General features: G+C 54.4%; 2 protein-coding genes across 6 annotated transcripts in view; one reads left to right on the forward strand and one right to left on the reverse strand.

Moving 5' to 3' along the window:
- Positions 1-293: 293 nt before the first annotated feature.
- On the reverse strand, positions 294-4,133 carry LTAP1 (lipid transport auxiliary protein 1). Of its 2 annotated transcripts, none has more exons than XM_074164535.1 (7): positions 4,009-4,133; positions 3,301-3,402; positions 2,957-3,065; positions 2,499-2,552; positions 2,043-2,206; positions 1,835-1,893; positions 294-1,453 (listed from the first exon to the last, which is right to left on the reverse strand). In XM_074164535.1, exons 1-7 carry the CDS (start codon positions 4,075-4,077, stop codon positions 1,255-1,257), a joined length of 756 nt encoding a protein of 251 aa, XP_074020636.1. In that variant the 5' UTR covers positions 4,078-4,133; the 3' UTR covers positions 294-1,254. The 2 variants fall into 2 exon arrangements, with proteins under 2 accessions (XP_074020636.1, XP_074020637.1); XM_074164536.1 differs by lacking the exon at positions 2,499-2,552 and adding an exon at positions 2,432-2,440 and having other exon boundaries at positions 300-1,453; positions 4,009-4,062.
- A 4,077-nt stretch (positions 4,134-8,210) lies between these two features.
- UBAP2L (ubiquitin associated protein 2 like) overlaps positions 8,211-19,125 on the forward strand; it is a 28,095-nt gene continuing 17,180 nt past the window's right edge. For 2 of the 4 annotated variants that reach the window (XM_074164622.1, XM_074164624.1), the window contains exons 1-8: positions 8,251-8,340; positions 8,920-8,997; positions 9,354-9,464; positions 11,927-12,122; positions 12,206-12,220; positions 12,428-12,523; positions 13,909-13,954; positions 14,220-14,332. In XM_074164622.1, coding sequence (XP_074020723.1) covers positions 8,251-8,340; positions 8,920-8,997; positions 9,354-9,464; positions 11,927-12,122; positions 12,206-12,220; positions 12,428-12,523; positions 13,909-13,954; positions 14,220-14,332 — 745 coding nt within the window. Of the gene's footprint in view, positions 8,341-8,919; positions 8,998-9,353; positions 9,465-11,926; positions 12,123-12,205; positions 12,221-12,427; positions 12,524-13,908; positions 13,955-14,219; positions 14,333-19,125 lie in introns of all 4 variants that reach the window. The other 2 variants (XM_074164623.1, XM_074164625.1) reach the window with 1 other exon arrangement.

A 19,125-nucleotide genomic window follows, 5' to 3' on the forward strand; every position in this document is an offset into this window, starting at 1 on the left:
ACATCGTGCCCCACCATCCCCAACATGCTGCCAGGAGACCCAGGAGAACCACTCCCCCACCCCGTCCCACCTCCTCCTGCCACACCAAGGGGCTCTGGCTGCTTGGCCGTGCCACAGGGACCCCGCAACTGCCCTCTGCACCGGCCACGCCATCAACAGCATCCCGGTTACCGTGGTAGCGGCACAGGGACTAACAGCATCCCAGTTACCGTGGCAGCGGCACAGAGATGGACACAGCCCTGGGTGCGGCAGGGAAGAGCTCCCCGCAGTCAGAGGACAGCACGCACCGGCCTCGGGGTAACTGTCATTTTATTAAACAGCAATTAAAAAGAGTGCAGAGGCCCAGACAAGGGGCAGGGGTCCCGGCCCCAAGCGGTACACGCTGCGGTGACTGGTGAGCAGCGGGCGTTGCCGTCGGCCTGGCAGGACGCAGACGGCAAGTCGGGGGCCACGAGCTTTCGCCCACGGGGGCTCGGCAGCCGCTGACACACAGGCGCTGGTGAGAGTGGGAGGAAACACCCCCTTGGCAGGACAGACAGGGCGTTCGAAGCTGGTATTTGTCTGCCCAAGGCGTCCCCAAATGCCCGGTTGCAGGAGAAAAGAGTAGAAACCGCAGCCCAAAGAGGCACCGCAGCCACGGTGGCCGAGAACTGGCCACCGAACTATTTACACTCGGTCCAGGCCCCCTCGTGCGTGGCCCGGACACACGGGCAGGCTGGGCACGGCACCACAGGGAAAAGAAGAGCGTTCACCCTTTGGAAAGAACAGACGAGCGGCTCCAGAGCCTGAGACCCACAGGCAGGACGGACAAACGGCATCAGCCCCTGCCGGCCGTGATGGGGAAAGGGGGCAGATGGAAGAGGGCGCTGGGATCGATGTCTTTTATAAATAAGCTAAAGCTGATCAGTTTATTCACAGGGCCAGGGCTCCAAGGCGTTACCGGACTCAAAGCCTGAAGCGTGTCCCAGGCCTGCTGTGGAGGAGGTCGCAGGGCTGACCCCCCCGGGTCCCACAGGCGGGCGCGCGGCTTCCAAACGGGCTCCTGGCAAAAGCCGAGCTCCGCCAGCCGAAACGGAGCCGCTGCCGAGTGATGGTCTCCGACACCGTGCAAGAGGGAGACCTGAGAGAGCAGCCGCTTCCTCCCACCACTGCCCACACGCCGAACTGCGGCCAAAGCCACCCAGGACACCGGCTGCGCCCAGCAAAGGGGCTCTGCTGGCGGCAGGCTGCCGGAGCAGTGCTTCCCCGCGCGGCTCACAGGGTGCTCTCCAGCGTGTTGTAGTTGTCCTTGAAGCTCTTCAGCTCCAGGAAGTGTTTGGCACGTTTGCTCTTCTGGCTAGAAGGCAGGTAGGTGACCTGGATGGTGGCGGGGTTGGAGACCTCGGGGGAGAGGGTGAGGTCCTTGGCTGCCGACTGGTGCTGCCGCTGGCTGCTGCCTCCCCGGGCCTTGGTCCTGCAGGGACAGGAGAGGCACCGTCACAGCAGCTCGTCCACCGCATCCCTCTGCCAGACATGAGGCAGATCTGCCCCCAGGACAATGGCGGTTTTGAAAACCAAGGCTGGCGCTTCTGCAGGTGCCAGGCCTAGAGCCCGCACGAGGTCCCTGGCTCAAGCAGGAGCGTGACTGTCACCAAGTAACAAACCCAAAAACACATGAACAGAGGGGTTGTAAGGAGGAAATAAACCTGGAAGGACAGACAGGCATAAACAGCCCACATCTCAGAAGCTGGGTTTTGCCCCCCAAACCCGTCTCTGTTCACACCTCCACAAAGGGCTGCTGGGGCCCAGGAAGCCACTGCTGCCCCCCAGCCACACCCCGGGCAGTAACACTTACAGGTTTGCCAGCTCGTTCAGAGCATCCTGGTACTTAAGATATTCCGGTTTCCCAAAGACCTGGACACAAACAGAAAAGAGTGTGGGAAACCCAGCCGAGGTTAGAGGGTGACCTCAGTCCAGCTGTCAGGCAGGAGTGCGGGAGCAGCCCCTGCTCTGCTGCAGGGGTTGACGCGGTGCTGACAGGGTGACGCGGCACCAGCACTTACCCCCGTGCCGTAGCGGGCGCTCTCGTAGCCATCCAGCAAGGTGTCAATCAAGGCTTTGCGGATGCCTTTGAAGGAGCTGGAATTCCGCAGCTCCAGCAGATAGGCACAGAAGTTCCTCCCTATCAAAGACTTCGGGTACCGGACCTCTGCTTGAAAGGGGATTTCTGCAAAATAAAAAGGCACAACACAACTGGCTGAGGCGCGGGTGAAAACGCACGTGTTCACCCGCAGACGTCAGAAGTTGGCGGGTAATTAAATTTGTCACCGTTATCTCCTGACTGCTCCCAACGCATGAGCAGAGCGGAACCTCAGCTCCGGGCGGGACAAGTGACTGCTATTCCCAAACGATGACCTTGAGCCCTTCGTGAGGCTCTGGCTGACAACCGCACCCTTATTTCCTCTGCACACGCTATCTCTCCGCCCTCGCCCTCCCACTCCTGCCCTCTGCTCCCTTACCAGACGTCCTGATCGCATCCAGCGCCTTCATCCTGTACAGATAGTTATAGCAGCCTGGCAAAGAGAAAACCCAAACTGAGAGCTCTGCACAGCTCGGCAGCAGGAGGGAGGTAGGGAAAGCTGACAGGCGCGGAGACACCATCTCATGTCAGCTCACCAAACAGAATCACAGAATGATGTGGGGTTGGAAGGGACCTCTGGAGATCTAGTCCAACCCTCTGCCAGAGCAGGTCTGCCTAGACCAGGTTGCACAGGAACTTGTCCAGGCGGGTTTTGAATGTCTCCAGAGACGGAGGCTCCACCACCTCCCTGGGCAGTTTGTTCCAGGGCTCTGCCACCCTCAAACGTGACGCTGTGATGCCAAGAGAGGCCAGCAACACAGCTCAGCCCCAGGAAAACGACCGGCGGTAGTGGGACAAGCACTGGACAGTGTCTCTGATGGCCGCAAGAGACAGTACCTTGTGTCTCCAGCTGCAGAAGCCTGCTGTCATCCTCAGCTAACAGCTGGGGCTCGTACTTGATGTCTTGCACCCTTGACAGTCGAATGTCAATTTCTTCCTTTAAATCCTGCACAGCGGAGGGAAAAAAGAGCCATTTACAGAGCACTCGCTTTGTTTGGGGGGTCACAAGGACAACGACACTCATATCCAGGGCCCCTCTGAAATAAACCCGCTCCCCATCCAGATGCCCAGCACCACACCAAGGTGGCAGCTCCTGGAAAGGTCTGAAACAGGACCCTGCCTGCCCCCCCAGGCACGGACGGGTCTGTGTGCACAGGGGAGGGAGGGCTCCGCATACCCACCTTGGGGGCGTGCTGTCCCACGGGCACATGGGGGCCACGGCGGGACTTCATGGCGAAGCGCATGATCTGGCGTTTCACGAAGATGAACAGCAGCACGAAGACCTGGAGTGTCACAGCAGGGACGGGTGTCAGGCACGCTGGGGATGACCCTGCTGACACCCAACCCCCCAGACACTCCAGGCCGAGCAGCCACCGAGCCCCACAGACCCCCCCAAACCCAAGAAGCTCAGGGGTCCCTGTGCAGCCCCTCCAGAGCCCCACAGACACCCGGGCCAGCCCCCCCCACACCTCAGCCTCCACAGAGGCTCCTACTCACGTCCTCTCCTCGCCCCACAGGCACCAGGACCACACGGGCCCTTCGGCCCAGCCCTGAGAGCTCCGAGCTCCCCACGGACACCCTGGGTCGTGTCTCACTGGAGCTTTACCTACACCCCGGGATGGGCCCCACAGACACGCTGGGATGGGCCCCACAGGAGCCCCACGGACACCCCGGCCCCAACCCCACGGAAGCCCCACGCACAGGCCGGGATGGGCCTCACAGGAGCCCCACGGACACGCCGGGATGAGCTTCACGGAGCCCCACAGACACCCCACAAACACCCCGGGATGGGCCTCACAGGGGCCCCACAGACACCCCAGGCTCGGTTCCACGGGAGCCCCGCAGACACCCCAGGCCCGCCCCCGTCCCCCGGGCCCTCCCCGCCTCACCAGGCTGCCATAGGCCATCACCAGCACCACGTTGACCCCGGAGAGCCAGTTGCTGCCGGCCCCCGCCATCCCCGGCCCGGCCCGGGGCCGCACAACATGGCGGACCGCCGAAGCCGCTCCGCGCCCCCACCACGTGACCAGGGAGAGGAGCAGCTCTCACGTGACCGCGGCGCGTCACTACGCGTGTGCCGGCAGAAGAGCGCCCCCTGCCCTGCCGCCCTTCCCCGCCTCGCGCGCGTCACGTGGGTGAAGCCGGGCTGGCCCCGCCCCCGCGCCCTCGTCACGTGATGGGGGCGGGCGCCGCTGGTAGTTGTCAGTGTGGTGAGACCCAGGTAAAGTTGCTGCGCGGCGGCGGCGGCGGCTCCGGTAACCGCGCGCGGCCCCTTTAAATCCCGGCCCCCCTTTCCGCCCCCCTTCCGCCCTCACCGAGCGCCCCCCGGTTCCCCCTCGGCCCCTTCGCCCCCCCCACTTCGGCCCCACCGCGCCGCTCCGGGGGCGGCCGCCGCGCCCCGCCGCCGCCGCCGGGCCCCGCGCGGCCTAGTGGGCCGGGCCGCAGCCGGGGGCTGGCGTAACGCGCGGCCGCCGCAGGTGAGGGCGGGCGGGAGGCGGGCGGAGTGGGGGGGGGGGTGGGGGTGGTGGTGGTGGTGGTGGAATGGCGGCCGCGGCCATGAGGGCGGAAGCGGCCCGCGCTCGCCCGCCTCCCGGGTGCGGGCCCGGCCTGGCGCCGCGCCGCCGCGGGGGCTCCCGCCCGGCCCCGCCGGCTCTCTCCAGCTCCCTCCGGTTCCCTCCCGCCCCCATTGTGCGCCGCGGGCTGGGCCGCCGGGCCTGCTGGGCCGCGGGACCGGGCCCTGCCCTGCTCCCGGGGCCCGCCCGGCCCCGCCGCTGCCGGCGGTAACAATGGGGGCCGCGCCGCGCCCGCCGCGCTCTTGGGGCTCCTCGCCTAACGCCGGGCGCCCGGCCTTCGGCGGCGCTCCGGGGGTTGTTACCGAGCTCGGTCCCTGTGTGCGGGACAGGCCCCACCGCGGATCCCCGGGCGATGCCGGGGTCCCGGAGCGGTCCCGGCGGGGTCCCGTGCGCGGCGCCGGTCTCCCCGCCGGTGCGGGGGGGCTCTGCCTGCGCGCTCCTGGGCGGCAGCACCGACCCGGGGGCTCTGATGGCGTATCCGGGGGCATCCCCCCAAAATCTTGTGGGAGTGGCTGGGTTCGCAGCCGCAGTGTGTTGGCTCCGGAGGAAAACTCTGATAAACCAGCCCCCCGTGTCGGGCTCCTTCGGGTGCTCCTTCATCACAGGGAAAATCTTTCCAAATGCTTTGCTCTCTGGGGTCTTTTCCTTTGGAGCTTCGGAGCCTTTTGCACGCATTAATTAAGGTTTATCAGAGGGGGATGGAAATACCAATTTTCTGTGTTAACAGATAAGGGAAACTGAGGCTGGGATGTGCCGGGACTCGCCCAGCATCAGCTGGCAGGTCTGACACGGCCGGGGATAGCGGATGTGACCAACAGATCCTTGTTCTGAAACTGTAACTTACCTGAAATTTCCTAATAAAATGAACAGTTCGTTACATTTCTGTATCACCTCTTTTTCCGGAGACTCCGCGCTTCATGTTTTGTGTAGCCAAGAACTCTCCTCTCTGGCCATGGAAGGCGAGTTGCGGTGTAGTCTGGAAAGAAAAAGGGGTAACAGCAGAGCGCGTCACGTTTACTTGCAGCTTCTTTGACGAAAAGATATTGTAACTGTAGCTGTGAAGCTTCTCATTTCCCCTAAATCCTCTCTATGAATCCATCGCTTTCCTGTTGTCTTGAAACATAAGCGCTGGCCCGGTTTAACGCTGGTTCTCTGGTGTGGATCAGCCACCATTTCCTTTGGCTGGAGTCGCCCTTTCTTATTACATCCCTCTTGGTGAATATATTTAGGTTTGCTCTTTTTTGTGTTTGTTTTTTTTTTTTCTAAAAAGGAGGTAAAGCACTTTTGATGAAGACTGCTTTGAGCCGGTAAATTCATATTATCATCACTTCTGCGCGGGGTCAGGATAACCCAAGGTTTGCAGTTAAATGTTGCCTGTGAGCCGTATGGAAGTTACACGATTGAGGAATAAATTACCAGCAGCCGAGTCCTCTTCCCTCGATGCAGCGCCTGGGGTGTTGTGTGGGGATGCCCGGTGCTCGGCGAGGCCAGGGCCTGGCTCGTATTTCTATAATAGATGTTTTTCTTGTGGGTTTTTGGGTTTGGTTTTTTTTTTTTTGTACATTAAAGAAAAATAACTCTGATTTCCTGGTGGCAGCGCTGCAGCTGGGCAGAGCGTGGCAGCTGTTGAACAATGCCCAGCCGCTGCACAAAGGTTCGGGGCAGCAGACGCTGGAACTGTATCCTATTGAAATTGCAGATTAAGTTACTGCAAACGCGCAGGATTGCTTCCCTCTGGGCCTGCCGTTCTGCTGCCAAATTGGTTTAATATGACAACTTGTTTGTGCGTGAAACACTTACAACTGGAAGAGACCTAGCAGTGGAGAGCGAAAATAAATACCGTGGGGAAGAAGCCTGTGTGGAGCGTGGGAGGGGTGGCTGTGCAGCCCCTGGGAGGCTTTGTCTCATCTGCCCTGGGTGAAGTCCAGGCTTGGTGCTGCTCTTCCTTAAATCTGCTTGGTGTCCCGTGCACCTCGGGGGCTCCCGGTGACCAGGCAGGTAGCTGGGATTGGTTCCCGATGAGAAACCTTGGCGCTGTGTGGCTGGAAAACTTGTGTTTGGAAGTTGCCGCGAGGCACGGGTGCCCCAAAGGGCAAACTTTGGAGGTTTTGTGGGAAGCAGCGCGAGCAATTGCATTTGAAAAGTTGTCTACGCTGATGGGAGCGGTGGGATGTGCATCGAGCCCCTGCGTGGAGGTAACCTTGGGATCTCCGTGCTCTCAGGGAAGGGTCTCAGCCTGGTCAAGCTCTCCCCGTGCGGACTTTACCAGGAGACTCCCCGGTTCTCCCAGGGCTGTTTGCTAACGCTGCTTTGAGCTCTCCCCGCTTCGTGTGCTGGGTCTCGCTCTGTGCTGCCGCGTTGGCGTTCGCAGGCGACGTTTCAGATCACATCCTGCGGGTCGGGTTTTCTCGCTCGGCTTTCCCTCCCCGCTCTTACACTCTCCCTGTGGCTCCTTCCCCTCTCCCAAGCGTCCACCTGCAGCACCCGGAGCAGCCCCTGCTGCTTTGGAGGACGGCGTCACAGTCTTGTTAATGAAATCTGAAAATGTGAAGTTTGCGATTATTGGGTTTTTGGGCACTCAGAAATAGCAAGTCCTGCCTCGTGCCGTGCCTGGCGTTCCGTGTGCCCGGGAGATGACAGGCAGGGTAAAACCACTCGGTGCTGATCTGCTTGTAACCCGCTGGGTCGGGCTCTTCCCCCAAAGCCCGGTGTGAAGTTATAAAACCCCACTTGCTTCGGACGCCCTATGGCCTGAACTCTTACTGGGATTTTTTTACCTCAGGCAGTTACCCAGCAACGTTACTGGCTCTTATTCCTCGTTGACATCTAGTTTACTTTTTTGGTTTTTTTTTTAATCTAGAATACTTGGTAGAAAACTTATCATTTCCAGTTCGGGGGAATAATTGAAGCAAGCAAAAATTGGGGGTTCCACAAGGGCAGCATTTTTTTAAAATAATGTCCCACAAACCTGTGGCACCACTTATTGCTGGCGAGTTTTTGCTTCCCCTGCCCTGCTTTGAAGGCAAGAAAGGAGAAGGGGAAGTAGCTGATGTGTCTGAGGCTCTGAGGTGTTCTCCTCTCAAAGAGAAGTTCCTTCAGAGCTTTTTTCAAGCGTTCCTTGCTCCAGTTGATCTCCGTAGCCTCTTATGGCCCCGGTCATGGCACATCCCTGCCCGCTCACACACTTGCATTTTAGCAGTGAGTTGCTCAACCCTTTACTCTGAGCAATTCTGCTCCCGGGTCCCGGTTGCTCCCCCCTGGATGCAGGTGATGCTTCATGTGGAGCCTCCACCATGGTAGCGGTGGAGAAACCCAGAGAAGTACAGGTGGCCTTTTTGTCTTGGGTGCGCGTGAAGATGGTGGGCTGCCCGCAGGGGCTTTTGGGGAAGCGGTGGGGAGGGTGGGGGCCCACAACAGCTTCACTGCCCGCCTTGTCTATGCGATCGTTCAGTCTTGGTGCTGCCTTTTGTTTTTGGTTTCTAACAGTCTGTTCTCTCTTCTCCCCTGACCCACCACAGAGTTCTACCTTGTAAATACTGTTATTTGTATATACTGTAAATGATGACATCGGTGGGCACTAACCGAGCCCGGGGGAACTGGGAGCAGACACAGACACAGAGCCAGACACAGCACAAGCAGCGGCCGCAGGTAAGGGCAGCGTCCATGGAAACCGGTTGGCTTGGAGGTGGAGACCTGGCGCTCCTGCCCAGCCCCACGCTAACGGCTGGGCTCGGCCTAACGAACTTCCCGCCTGCCGCAGGGCGCTGCTGGCAGAGCCTGGTTAATTGGGTGGCCACTAATGGTGGGGTTTCCGTGTCGGTGCCTCTGAGTGGCAGCTGGGGCTGAGATTTGTTTTCATTTCCATCTGACCATTCCTCCTTCACGTTAATGAGCGCGAGTGGCTGAGGAGCCGCCTGCGATGGGTCTCGCTGTTCTGGTGGTGGTAAGGTCTGCCCCAAAATAGACACAGTTTAGGTGATTCTTGCTCACCCAGGGCCGCGAGGCCATCCAGCGGTACGTCCCCTTCTTCCACACTCCCCTTGCTCACTCCTCTTCCATCTGACTGTCTCTCTGAAGCTTTCCTCTTTCTGACCCTTATTTGCGCCTCCTCTTCATCATGTTGATTCCTTTCCAGAGCTCTCAGGGAAGTGATGTGGCGTCTGGAGGAAGGTTTGTTGGAAATGCGTCTCTCTAACCGTGTTCTCTCTCTACATTCCATTTCTTTAGGCCACTGCAGAACAGATTCGACTTGCACAGATGATTTCGGACCACAATGACGCTGACTTTGAGGAGAAGGTGAAACAAGTGAGTGTGGAAAGTGAGGGTGAACCCTGATGGGAAGGCAAGATCCCCCCCCATGGCGGGGGTGAGAGGGACACAGTTGGCTGCTCCCTGAATTTCCTTGGATGGCCTTGTTCCCTGGAACGCAGGGAACACTGTTACCCTGAGGAAAGGAGGTTGTAACTCAGAAATTCCCACCCTCGGTTACTTCTTATTGAGGGGGTGTAATTAAGCCAAGGAGGCCGGGGAGACTCCCAAACCCTGCCATTTCTTTGTAATATTTCTCCTTTGGGATTCAGCTTGCCTCCTAAGAAATCCGTAGAGATTTTGATGCCTTCTTGGTTTGGAACACGCTGACCATGGTGTTGTCTTCTCTGCAGCTGATCGACATCACAGGCAAGAACCAGGATGAGTGTGTGATTGCTCTGCACGACTGCAACGGGGATGTCAACAGAGCCATCAACGTGCTGCTGGAGGGCAACCCGGACACGGTAGGATTGGGTCCTGTGAATCTGGTGAGGCCTGGTTCAGTGTAACTGCATGTTTGGAGATGAGACGTGGGGTAAGGTCTATCTAACAAGAGCCAAAATGACCGACTGGTTCCACAAGTAGCACGTAACATGGGGTTGTGTCCTGGCTTCTTCACGCTGCTCTCCATAGCCTCGCACAGAATACGAGGGTGGCCAGCAGGGCCCAAAGGAGTAGAGGGAAAAATGCCATAAATCATTTATTTCCTATTCCTTTTGAATCCAGGCACTTGGACCACAGCACAGTGGTGCCTGTGTAAGCTTTCACAGTGCCCTGAGAGTGAAATAACTTCTCTTTCCCCACGAGGGCTGAGTGACCTGTGTTAAAGGGCAGTTATCTGTCAGCTGTGGTTCCTTTCTGTTTGAGTAGCGTGGTTTTGTGTCTCTGGCCCCAAACATTTGCTTCTCAGCGATGCGCTGATTGGTCTGTGTGCTGCTGCCCAGGCTGTGCTTTTAAGGGTCTTTTTGCTGTTTGTTCTCTGGGGAGTTAAGTTTGACCATTCTATGATTCTCTGACTGCTGTCATGAAGGTGCCTGTCTTGAGTGAGCCAAAGTCAGCTCAGAGAACAAGTGAGCACTTGGTTAGGAGGAACCTTCTGCCCCGTGTGCGGGATGTCAGTTGTTTTGTGACAGAGACGGCAGAGACGCAAGTTCTGTTACAGCCCAGTAAAAAGCCTGCAAATATCAGATCCTTCCAAACTGCCGCTGACCAAACGTATCCTCCCAGCGTCCTGTTTTGGCTGAAGCTGACTCGACTCTTTGTAGAGTTGGGGCTCTAAGTATCAGTTCAGAATATTATGCATTAGCTCATTTCTTTCCTCATTATTAGCCCTGAGCGTTGATGGATGAGCTGGACACGGGCTCTGTTCTGTGGAATGTGGCTGCTCCACATTAAGGTGCTTCTCTGGCTTTGGCACCGGCCGAGCGCACGGAAGGGTCCTTCCCTGCCTTGAGAGACCCCTCTCCGTTGAAATCTGGCCAAAACAGCTGTTGGAAAATCCTTTAGAAAGGAGGATGATACGATTGTGCGTTGCTGAGGCAAAGCTCTGCCACGACTGTATTTTCCTCCACATCCCTTGTAACCAGCGGCTTCTAGTTCACCGCCGAGCTCCGGCTCTCACAGCAATTGCATTTCCTAGATAAACGCGTTGCTCGTGGAAATAGCGTCCAGGGCGGTGTGTGGTGTTCGAGCGGCTGGAACGCCCAGCAGCGTGAGGCACAGGGCAAGGCTGGGCTGCTCTGGGGGGCTTGGGGAGACAGAGAGGGGTTTGGCAGAGCAGAGCCCTGGAGAGGCTGCGGTGCCGTGGGGGGGCATGGAGCGCAGGCAGTGTCTGCGCTGTGATCGGTCAAAGGTCTCGGAGCTGCTTCTGGCTGGGATTCAGCCTGTGCAGCAATCCTGTAAAGGGGATTTTCTGATAAGAAACAGCCTTGCTAATTGCTCGGATATTCACCTGCTGAGCCAGTTACTCGTAACTGCATTTCAAACAGTACAGGAGCTGGTGTGATCTTAGGATCGAGTTAGATTTGGCTTAAAATTTACTGTATCCAAAGTAAATATTTTCCTCAATTTCCTTCTGAGCCAGGTACCTATGGAAAGAGACTTCAGAAGCCTTGGGTTTTGAAGGCAGTTTGTGCCTCTGAGGTTTTTTTGTCACTGTCCCTGCATGTTGCCATCCAAACCCAGCTGTTTACTTGTTTACCAGTTAAATTTGCAGCTGCTTGTCAATGACTTGTGCCTATTTTTAATTGTTCTAACAAAGTGTGCAGCATTGGTTTAAGAATATGAAACCTCTGTAGACTGTCATAAAATAAACCCATGCGGGCCCGCGGCTGTAAGCTGGAGGCGTGTTCGACTTCTCACAGTTGGGATGACTGGAACTTGCCTGTTGGATAAATTCCAGGATGCTCCTCTCCCCGGGAGCTGCCGTTTAGGGGAGGGGATTTGTTAAATCACTCTGTGTCTGAGAGAACAAATTTCCCCCCAAAACGTTGACTGCAGAGCACTTTGGAACATTTACCTGGGTTATTCTGAGCACTCCCCAAATCAGTGACCTATATGAAATGGCAGGGTTGGGTTTTTTTCCCTAAATAGGGTAAATTTAGCCATGTTTTGAACCTGAGTAAGTGTTATGCCCACTCTATTTAAGAGGTTTAGTAGATCTTTCAGAAATAGAATAACTCATCTCCTGTTACCTCAAGCTGCGTGCCAGTCAGCTGTAAGAAAGCTTTCCTTGAGGGAAGAGGCTGTGCTGTGTGTAGGTTGAGAAAAGACTCTTCTTTTAAAAAAAGTAAAATAAAATTGAACTGGAAACCATTTTTTCTGGAGACCCTCGTTATATTCTCTGTAGCGTATTTAAATATGTCTGTATTTGCACCTTGCGTCCATCAAACTGTGATTAATTTCTTTCCCCTTTGCAAACCTTCAGCATTCCTGGGAGATGGTCGGGAAGAAGAAGGGTGTCTCGGGCCAGAAGGAGAGCGGCCAGACAGAACCCAGCGAAGAAAGCAAAGAGAACCGGGAGAGGGATCGGGATTTCAGCAGGCGACGTGGTGGGCCACCGAGGCGGGGGCGAGGTGCCAGCCGTGGAAGAGAGTGTATGGACCTGCCCTTTAATAACACCCGTAACGTTCACATCACACACTGAGGCGGCTTTGTGCTGTGTAAAAGCTCTCAGTAAAGCTCCTTGGATGGATGTGTGCTGAAGGAAAACCATCCTTGAGTGTGTGGGGCTCTGTTTGATGCTCCCCTGTCTGAGATGATTCCTCGGGCAATACCCTCGGTCCCATCAACTTAAATAAAGGAGCTGTGGGAGCGTGCGGGGTGGTGTCCTGCACAGCCTCCACACTTCGGGGTTTGAGGTTGGTTTTGTATCCTCCCTAAAGCAGAATGAATCTTGAAATTGTCTTTGCGTTGCTCTGTCTTCCAGTTCGGGGCCAGGAGAATGGACTGGACGGTGGGAAGAGTGGAGGAACTTCTGGAAGAGGCACAGAAAGAGGGAGACGGGGACGTGGCCGAGGCCGAGGTACAAATGGGGTTTGAGGGCAGAGGGAGTGGGAGGAGAATTCCATCAGCGTATCTGTCTCCTCTGGGAGGCATGAAACCCTCTTCTATGGGAAGAATCACCAAACTGACAATAAGCACTTGACTTTGCTGTTGTTATGTTTACCCCTAGTGCCTACACATCACTTCCCCATCTTAAGCATCCTAGAAACGGTATCTAGTTCTTACATCCCATGGAGCTGGAAAAAAATGGGGTTTTATTGTATAGAGGTGGGAAGTTAAAAGAACTAAGGTGACAATTTGGAAGGTGGGCCCATTGCTTGTTAGAACAGAATCTGGATCCTCCTCATTCACAGCATCAAAGAATGCTGTGGGGTTGGAAGGGACCTCTGGAGATCTAGTCCAACCCCCTGCCAGAGCAGGTCCACCCCGAGCAGGTCCCACAGGAACATGTCCAGGCAGGTTTTGAACATCTCCAGAGATGAGACACCACCACCTCTCAGGGCAGCCTCTTCCAGGGCTCTGCCACCCTCACAGGAAAGAAGTTCCTCCTCATGTTTAGGTGGAACTTCTTATATTCAAGTTTGTGCCCATTTCCTCTTGTCCTGTCCCTGGGCACCACTGGAAAAAGCCTGGCCCCATCCTCCTGACACCCACCCTTTAAGTATTTCTGGGCGTTGATCAGATCCCCCCTCAGTCTTCTCTTCTCCAGGGTAAAAAGCCCCAAGTCCCTCAGCCTTTCCTCCTAAGAGAGATGCTCCAGGCCCCTCATCATCTTTGTAGCCCTCTGCTGGACCCTCTCCAGCAGTTCCCTGTCCTTCTGGAACTGGGGGGCCCAGAACTGGTCCCAGTGCTCCAGCTGTGGCCTCCCCAGGGCAGAGCAGAGGGGGAGGATGACCTCCTTCCACCTGCTGGCCACACTCTTTCTGATGCCCCCCAGGATGCCATTGGCCTTCTTGGCTGCAAGGGCACATTGTTGGCTTATGGTCATCCTATTGTCCACCAGGGCAGGATTCCTGCTCGCATGTCTCCGAACTCTGTGGCTGTGCAGACTCTTGTCTTGGTTTTTAAATACTCAGCGGCAGAAATTAATTTTTCCACAAAATCTGAGCTGCCTCAGGAGTTGTTGCTGAGGACACGCTGCAGAAATCAGAACCTGGGGTCCGGTATTTATGGTTTGTGTCAGCTGGAAACCTCATCTGAGCCTGGAATCGTGCATCGCTGATGATGCTGCCAGCCAGCTGAGGTCATTCCCATACATATAAAGACACTGCTGGAAATCCCATCAACTCGGGAAGATCCTCACCACTTTCATAGTCTGGGCATCAGAAATCCATATGTTGTTCAAATGTTTCTTTTCCCGGTGGCGCGGAGCCAAGAGATGCTCAGGGTGTGTGTGTTTTACAGGTGGCTCTGGAAGGCGAGGGGGAAGGTTTTCTGCCCAAGGCATGGGGTAAGTTTCAAAGCAAAAATAAAAGTCATTGTGCGTGAATAGTACCGTTTCCATCTGTCATTTGTGTTCTGATTTTCCTTTTTTTTGTTAATAAAGCCCAAAACTGCATCATGATAACTTTAAATTTGGAATGGGTGGTGGAGCTGGAACATCCTTCTGCTGAGAGAACTGTCTTCTGAGATGTGTCGTGATCTGAATAAAATCAGTTGCTTTTAAAATGCTTAGGGAAAGAGAGTAAAAATTTCCGTCCTTGTATTTCTTGCAGAACTTTCAACCCGGCTGACTACGCCGAGCCGGCCGGCGCTGACGAGAACTATGGGAATAGCAACAACAACACGTGGAACAACACGGGCAGCTTTGAGCCGGATGATGGCACAAGTAAGTGGTTCTTCGCGCGCCTGTTGGCTGTTTGGTGTTTAGAGGGAAAGCAGATTCTGTGTCTGTCCAGTTGCACAGAGGAGGTTCTGGGTAGGTCTTTGGCACAGGGATGGAGGAACAGGTTGTTGGCTCAGAGATGGGTTTCAGTGGCCCTGTTTCTTTGTGCCTGTTGCATCTGTCAGGGTGACCACAGTGGCAGTTGGGTGCTGGATGGTTGTTCTGGTGTGAGCTCATGCGTGCTGTTGCCCAACAGAGGCACAGGAGCACTTGCCTCCGTTTGTTTTTCAGCAGAATCATAGAATGGTCGAGGTTGGGAGGGACCTTTCAGATCATGGAGTCCAACCATCAACCCAACCCTGCCCAAACCCCCACTGACCCGTGTCCCTCAGCACCACGTCTGCCCGGCTTTGAAATCCCTCCAGGGATGGTGACTCCACCACTGCCCTGGGCAGCCTCTTCCAATGTCTGACAACCCGTTGGGTGAAGAAATTTCTCCCAATATCCATCCTAAACCTCCCCTGGTGCAACTTGAGGCCATTTCCTCTTGTCCCATCAGCCATTCCTTGGGAGAAGAGACCGACCCGAGTGAGGAGGTCTCCCCCGAGAAACCAAAACCACGCTGCCTCCTTGGAAAAGTCTTTTTTTTATAAACTGTAGCATGCTAAACACATGCAAATTGTCCTGTTATTACTCCAGAGAGTATTGCTCAGAGCTCAGATGTCTGGCTCTTGGTTTCGATATGGGGAGCGTTCTCTCTGTCATGGTCATCTTGCTCACGACGTGGCAGGATGAGACCTCCTTTACAGAGAGGCAGCTGAAGAGAAGTCTTCATTTCCCTGTTTGAAGCAAACGTTTCTTCACGGGGCGGTTCCTGAACGCCCGCCTTGCCCTTCCACGTTCTCTTGCTTTGGAAAAATGGTACTTTTGTTTTGTTTCTGCACACTGTTGTAAGGCAGAAGCGAGCTCAGATTGTGCAGGGTGAGAACTGGGCAGAGTCGCAAGGGACAGTCCTTAATCGTAAGTAGGCCTTTGGGGGGGGGGCGGGTCGCAGGGAGGGTTTAAGGGTGTTTTGTTGCTTTTTTGGGGTTTTTTTTTTTTTTTGTTTGTTTGTTTTTTTAATGGAGCAATCTTGCACCACTGTGAAGTCCAACTAATTTCCCATGGTTTTTGGAAAACCACATCTTGGTTGTAAGAAGCGTTCACAGCCCCATTAATGTTGCTTTAGGCCAATTCCATATTTCTTGTATTTGCTGAAAAACTGATTGTTTTGGAAGGAGGGCAATAAAACAGCATGAACTGCAATACCTTTTACTGCACATTGTTGGCATAGGGGGTTTTTGCTTGGCTTGGGCTTTGGTGGTTTTTTGTTTTCAAAAAACAGCTGTTTTGAAAGGGGGTGGGGGTGGGGGGGAAACCCAAGCGTGGTTTTATAAAACACTAACAGATTGAGCCATCGTCGTCTTCCCGACTGAGAAATGGAGTTTTAAATACCAGAGGGAGTGGTGTGGGCACGTGGAGGGGCAACGGGCAGGCGGGTCTCTGGGGGAGGAAGGGGTGGGAGTGGATGAGCTCTGTGCGCTGGAAGTTCAACTGTCTGGTCCCAGCAAACTTCTGGGGGAGGGGGTTTGGTGTTTCTGTGTTGGCGTCTTGCGGAACCAAAGGGGGTTAGAGTCTGGTTTGGGGGAATTGGAAGATTTTTCTGATAGAACAACTTAAATTTGCTCTAGTGGTACAACGCAGCTGTAAAGTCAGTCATGCAACTGTGCTGTTCACCTGTGTCGTGCGCGGTCCTTTTGTTTCCATTTTAGTAGCCACGAGCATCTCTTTAAATTAACAATATCCACAGGTACAATGTGACTGGTGTACGTGGGGGCAGTGAAACTCGCCTTCACTTCTCGAAGTCAAAATTTCACTGGTTGTCTTTCTTTTCTTTTGTTTTTTGTTTCAGGACTTGATTTCATTGGGGGTGAGGGGTCAAATTATCCCCGAAAATTTGACACTGCTCCTGGTACGATACATCCAGGTGCACTAACTGCCCCGGATACCTTTACTTTATAGCTTTTTTTAAACAAAACCTGAAATATCTGTGGATATGTCATTCTTCTCTCTCTTAATTTGTTGATTTTCATGAATATTTGACTTTTGTTCTGACTGTGCTTTTACTAATGCTGACACCTTGAATGTAAATGGGGAGAGGTTTAACCCAAATTCTTGTGGATGATGTAAATTTTAACTTCAGCCACTGCTTCTTGGTACCCAGAGCAGCTCCGTGTCCACAGCACCGATGGCAGAGCATCCCACCCGAGGGGAGGAAGCGTGGGGCAGCTCAGTCCTGTCCCTCTTGTCTCACATCCATAAACCCAGGACTTGCCGTTGTCCCCGTGCTGTTCCTTGGTGCTTTGGTTCTGCAGTGATCCCTTCGCTGCCCTCCCTGCTGCATTTCTGCTCAGGATCACAATGTGCTGTGAGGGGAATTATTCTGGCTAAAATCTCAGCGCCTTTGCCTCCGCTTTCGGCCGCTGCAGGGTGAGCGACGCGCTTGGTGGCTGCTTTGGCATGTCCTTGCTGCCTGGCTGCTGCTCTCCACCTGAGCAGACAAACCCTGCGGTTGAAGGTGACGGTGGAAATGAGATGACCAGGATGTTTGATGGCAAAGCTGCTCGATGCCTGGCCGCTTTATTTCCTGCTCTTACACCTTTATGCCGTACGAAGCCAAGAGACACCCGTGAGATGATCCAGTTTGCCTTTTACCTACCGAACCCCATCGGTGTTCGTAACGAGACCAAAATCCTGTTTGACTTAAGGTCTGCTCTGTCTACCCTGAGGTCTGGGAGTCGAGGGCCCTTCTGAAGGAACTCATCCCGTTGTTCTTGAAGGTCAGGACAGGAGGAGGAGGAGGGTTGAGGCTGCAGAGTCTCTTGCAGGGCCCGACGGCAGACCTTGGAGTGCTTCTGTTGCTTTGGAGCATCTTGCGGTTCCCGTCTGTGGGTTAAAGATTAACTCCCGCAGGCAGCACAAGGCCGTCTGCTCCGGTGCTGCCATTACATTTTTGCCACACTTTGGCTTTGTTTGGATTTACATTCCTTTGAGGTGCAGAGTGGGAGGTTTGGGTCTGTCACCCTTCGAGGCTGGGACATCGAGCGTGTACCCAGTCACCGAGACAATGGCAGAGCACCAGTGGGCTGCGGGAGGAGCAAACTGGTTGCTCATCTCCCATTTTAAAATTAAAAGATAGTTTATTTGGAGGGGGAATAATCTTGAAGACACAATGGGGATGTTTTCTTCAGCACATGCATATTTGCAAACGCCTATTGACTTTTATTTTTCTCCTTTTCCTGGTTTGAGGAGCTCAAAGACCAGCAGCTCTTTGAAGGGCTTCCTTAGAGCTCCTCAGCAGATGACACTTCTGAAGTGGTGTTGGAGGTGTCAGGGTGCTGCTCTCCCCTTCGGAAGAGCTTGATGAAGGGCGATGCACTCAGCTTCTTTAAAAAATCTAAACGCACTGTGCTGGTTAGGAAGTTTTCTGGAGCGTTTCTGGCAAATGCCGGGTTCTACATCACAGGTCTTTGGTTTTCCACCCGTCCCTTGGTGTGTGAGGAGCACAAGCTGCCCTCTGCGTAGGTGTCTGGTGCTCCAGAATTAGACTTGCCAGGGAAGCCCCATCAATGGCTGCTCTTCATCTGCAGGTTTTCCTTCTGCTTTTCCTGCTGCTTTGCTTTCCTCCTCATTTCCCCGAAGCGAGCAGGGCTGAGAGAGCCCCATGCCCTGTTCCTACGTGCACAAACTCTTCTTGGGGCATCTCTCCTGGTGTCCTGCTCTCCCTGACCACCTGCAGCCCAGCCAGGTACCTCCAGCTCCCGCTCACCCCCTGGCTAAGGGTCGAGCTGGCAGGATCTTCCTGATCCATGAAAATCTGGAAAGGAGCCTTCCTTCCTGCTACTGCAAAAAAAAAAAAAAAAAATCTATGGAAAGGTGGAATCTGGGTTTGTAAAGCCCAGATGTGTTTTGCGTTGAATGCATTGAACTCCTGATGCTTCCATCTGGGGAGGAAGGGCTAGAGGAGTGTGCCTTGAGACTCCTGGCACTCAGGGAAATCGTGTTTGTATTAATGTCTGTATTTCTAACTTGAATATTTAAAAAAAAAAAAAAAAAAAATCCAGGAAGGCTTCTTGAATTGGCTCCACTTGCCAGGCAAAACAAAACAACAAGGAAAAAAAGAATAATTCACTGCTAATATACTTAGTTCATGCACTGAATCCCCCACTTCTAGACAAGCAGTTGTTCGGATGTTTCGGCCTCATAATTAAAGTGTATATGGGAAGATCTGCTGCGTTCTTCCCCCCAAAAATCTCAGCAAGCCCGATGGTGTCCTGCAGAAGAATCCACAATGTTCTTATTCCCACGTGCTCTGTTTTTATGCTGTAAAAGGCTTTTGGCTTCTGAAAGGGCTGATGCCAACTTGTTCCGTCCTTGTTAAACGTCTCCAGGATTAACCCTGTTGGCTGGGTCCTGTTCGGTTGATCTGGTTTGCATGGGCTGAAAACAGGCTGTGCAAAAACGCGCCTGTTTTTTGGGGGATGTAAAATATTCCTGTCCTCCTCCCACACCAAATAAGTTGTCTAATGGATTCGGAACTTGCCGCATAAAATTCAAAGTACTGAGGTGAAGCTGTGATGGAACTGAGGGACGGAACAAGTTGAAGATACGGCCAGGCAGAACTTTTTATTTCGTGGTAGGTTTTGCTTTCTTACAAATTGCGCTGTGCTGGATTGCGGCTGAAATCTCCTGCTTTT

Source organism: Numenius arquata, chromosome 27 (genome assembly GCF_964106895.1).
Source record: "Numenius arquata chromosome 27, bNumArq3.hap1.1, whole genome shotgun sequence".
NCBI lineage: Eukaryota > Metazoa > Chordata > Aves > Charadriiformes > Scolopacidae > Numenius > Numenius arquata.

Coding starts and splice junctions, on each gene's coding strand:
- LTAP1 (XM_074164535.1), bottom strand. CDS start 4,077: ATGGCGGGGGCCGGCAGCAACTGGCTCTCCGGGGTCAACGTGGTGCTG. Junction 3,066..3,300: donor TGGGACAGCACGCCCCCAAG/GTGGGTATGCGG, acceptor TCCGCTGTGCAG/GATTTAAAGGAAGAAATTGA. Junction 1,894..2,042: donor GCGCCCGCTACGGCACGGGG/GTAAGTGCTGGT, acceptor GTTTGTGTCCAG/GTCTTTGGGAAACCGGAATA.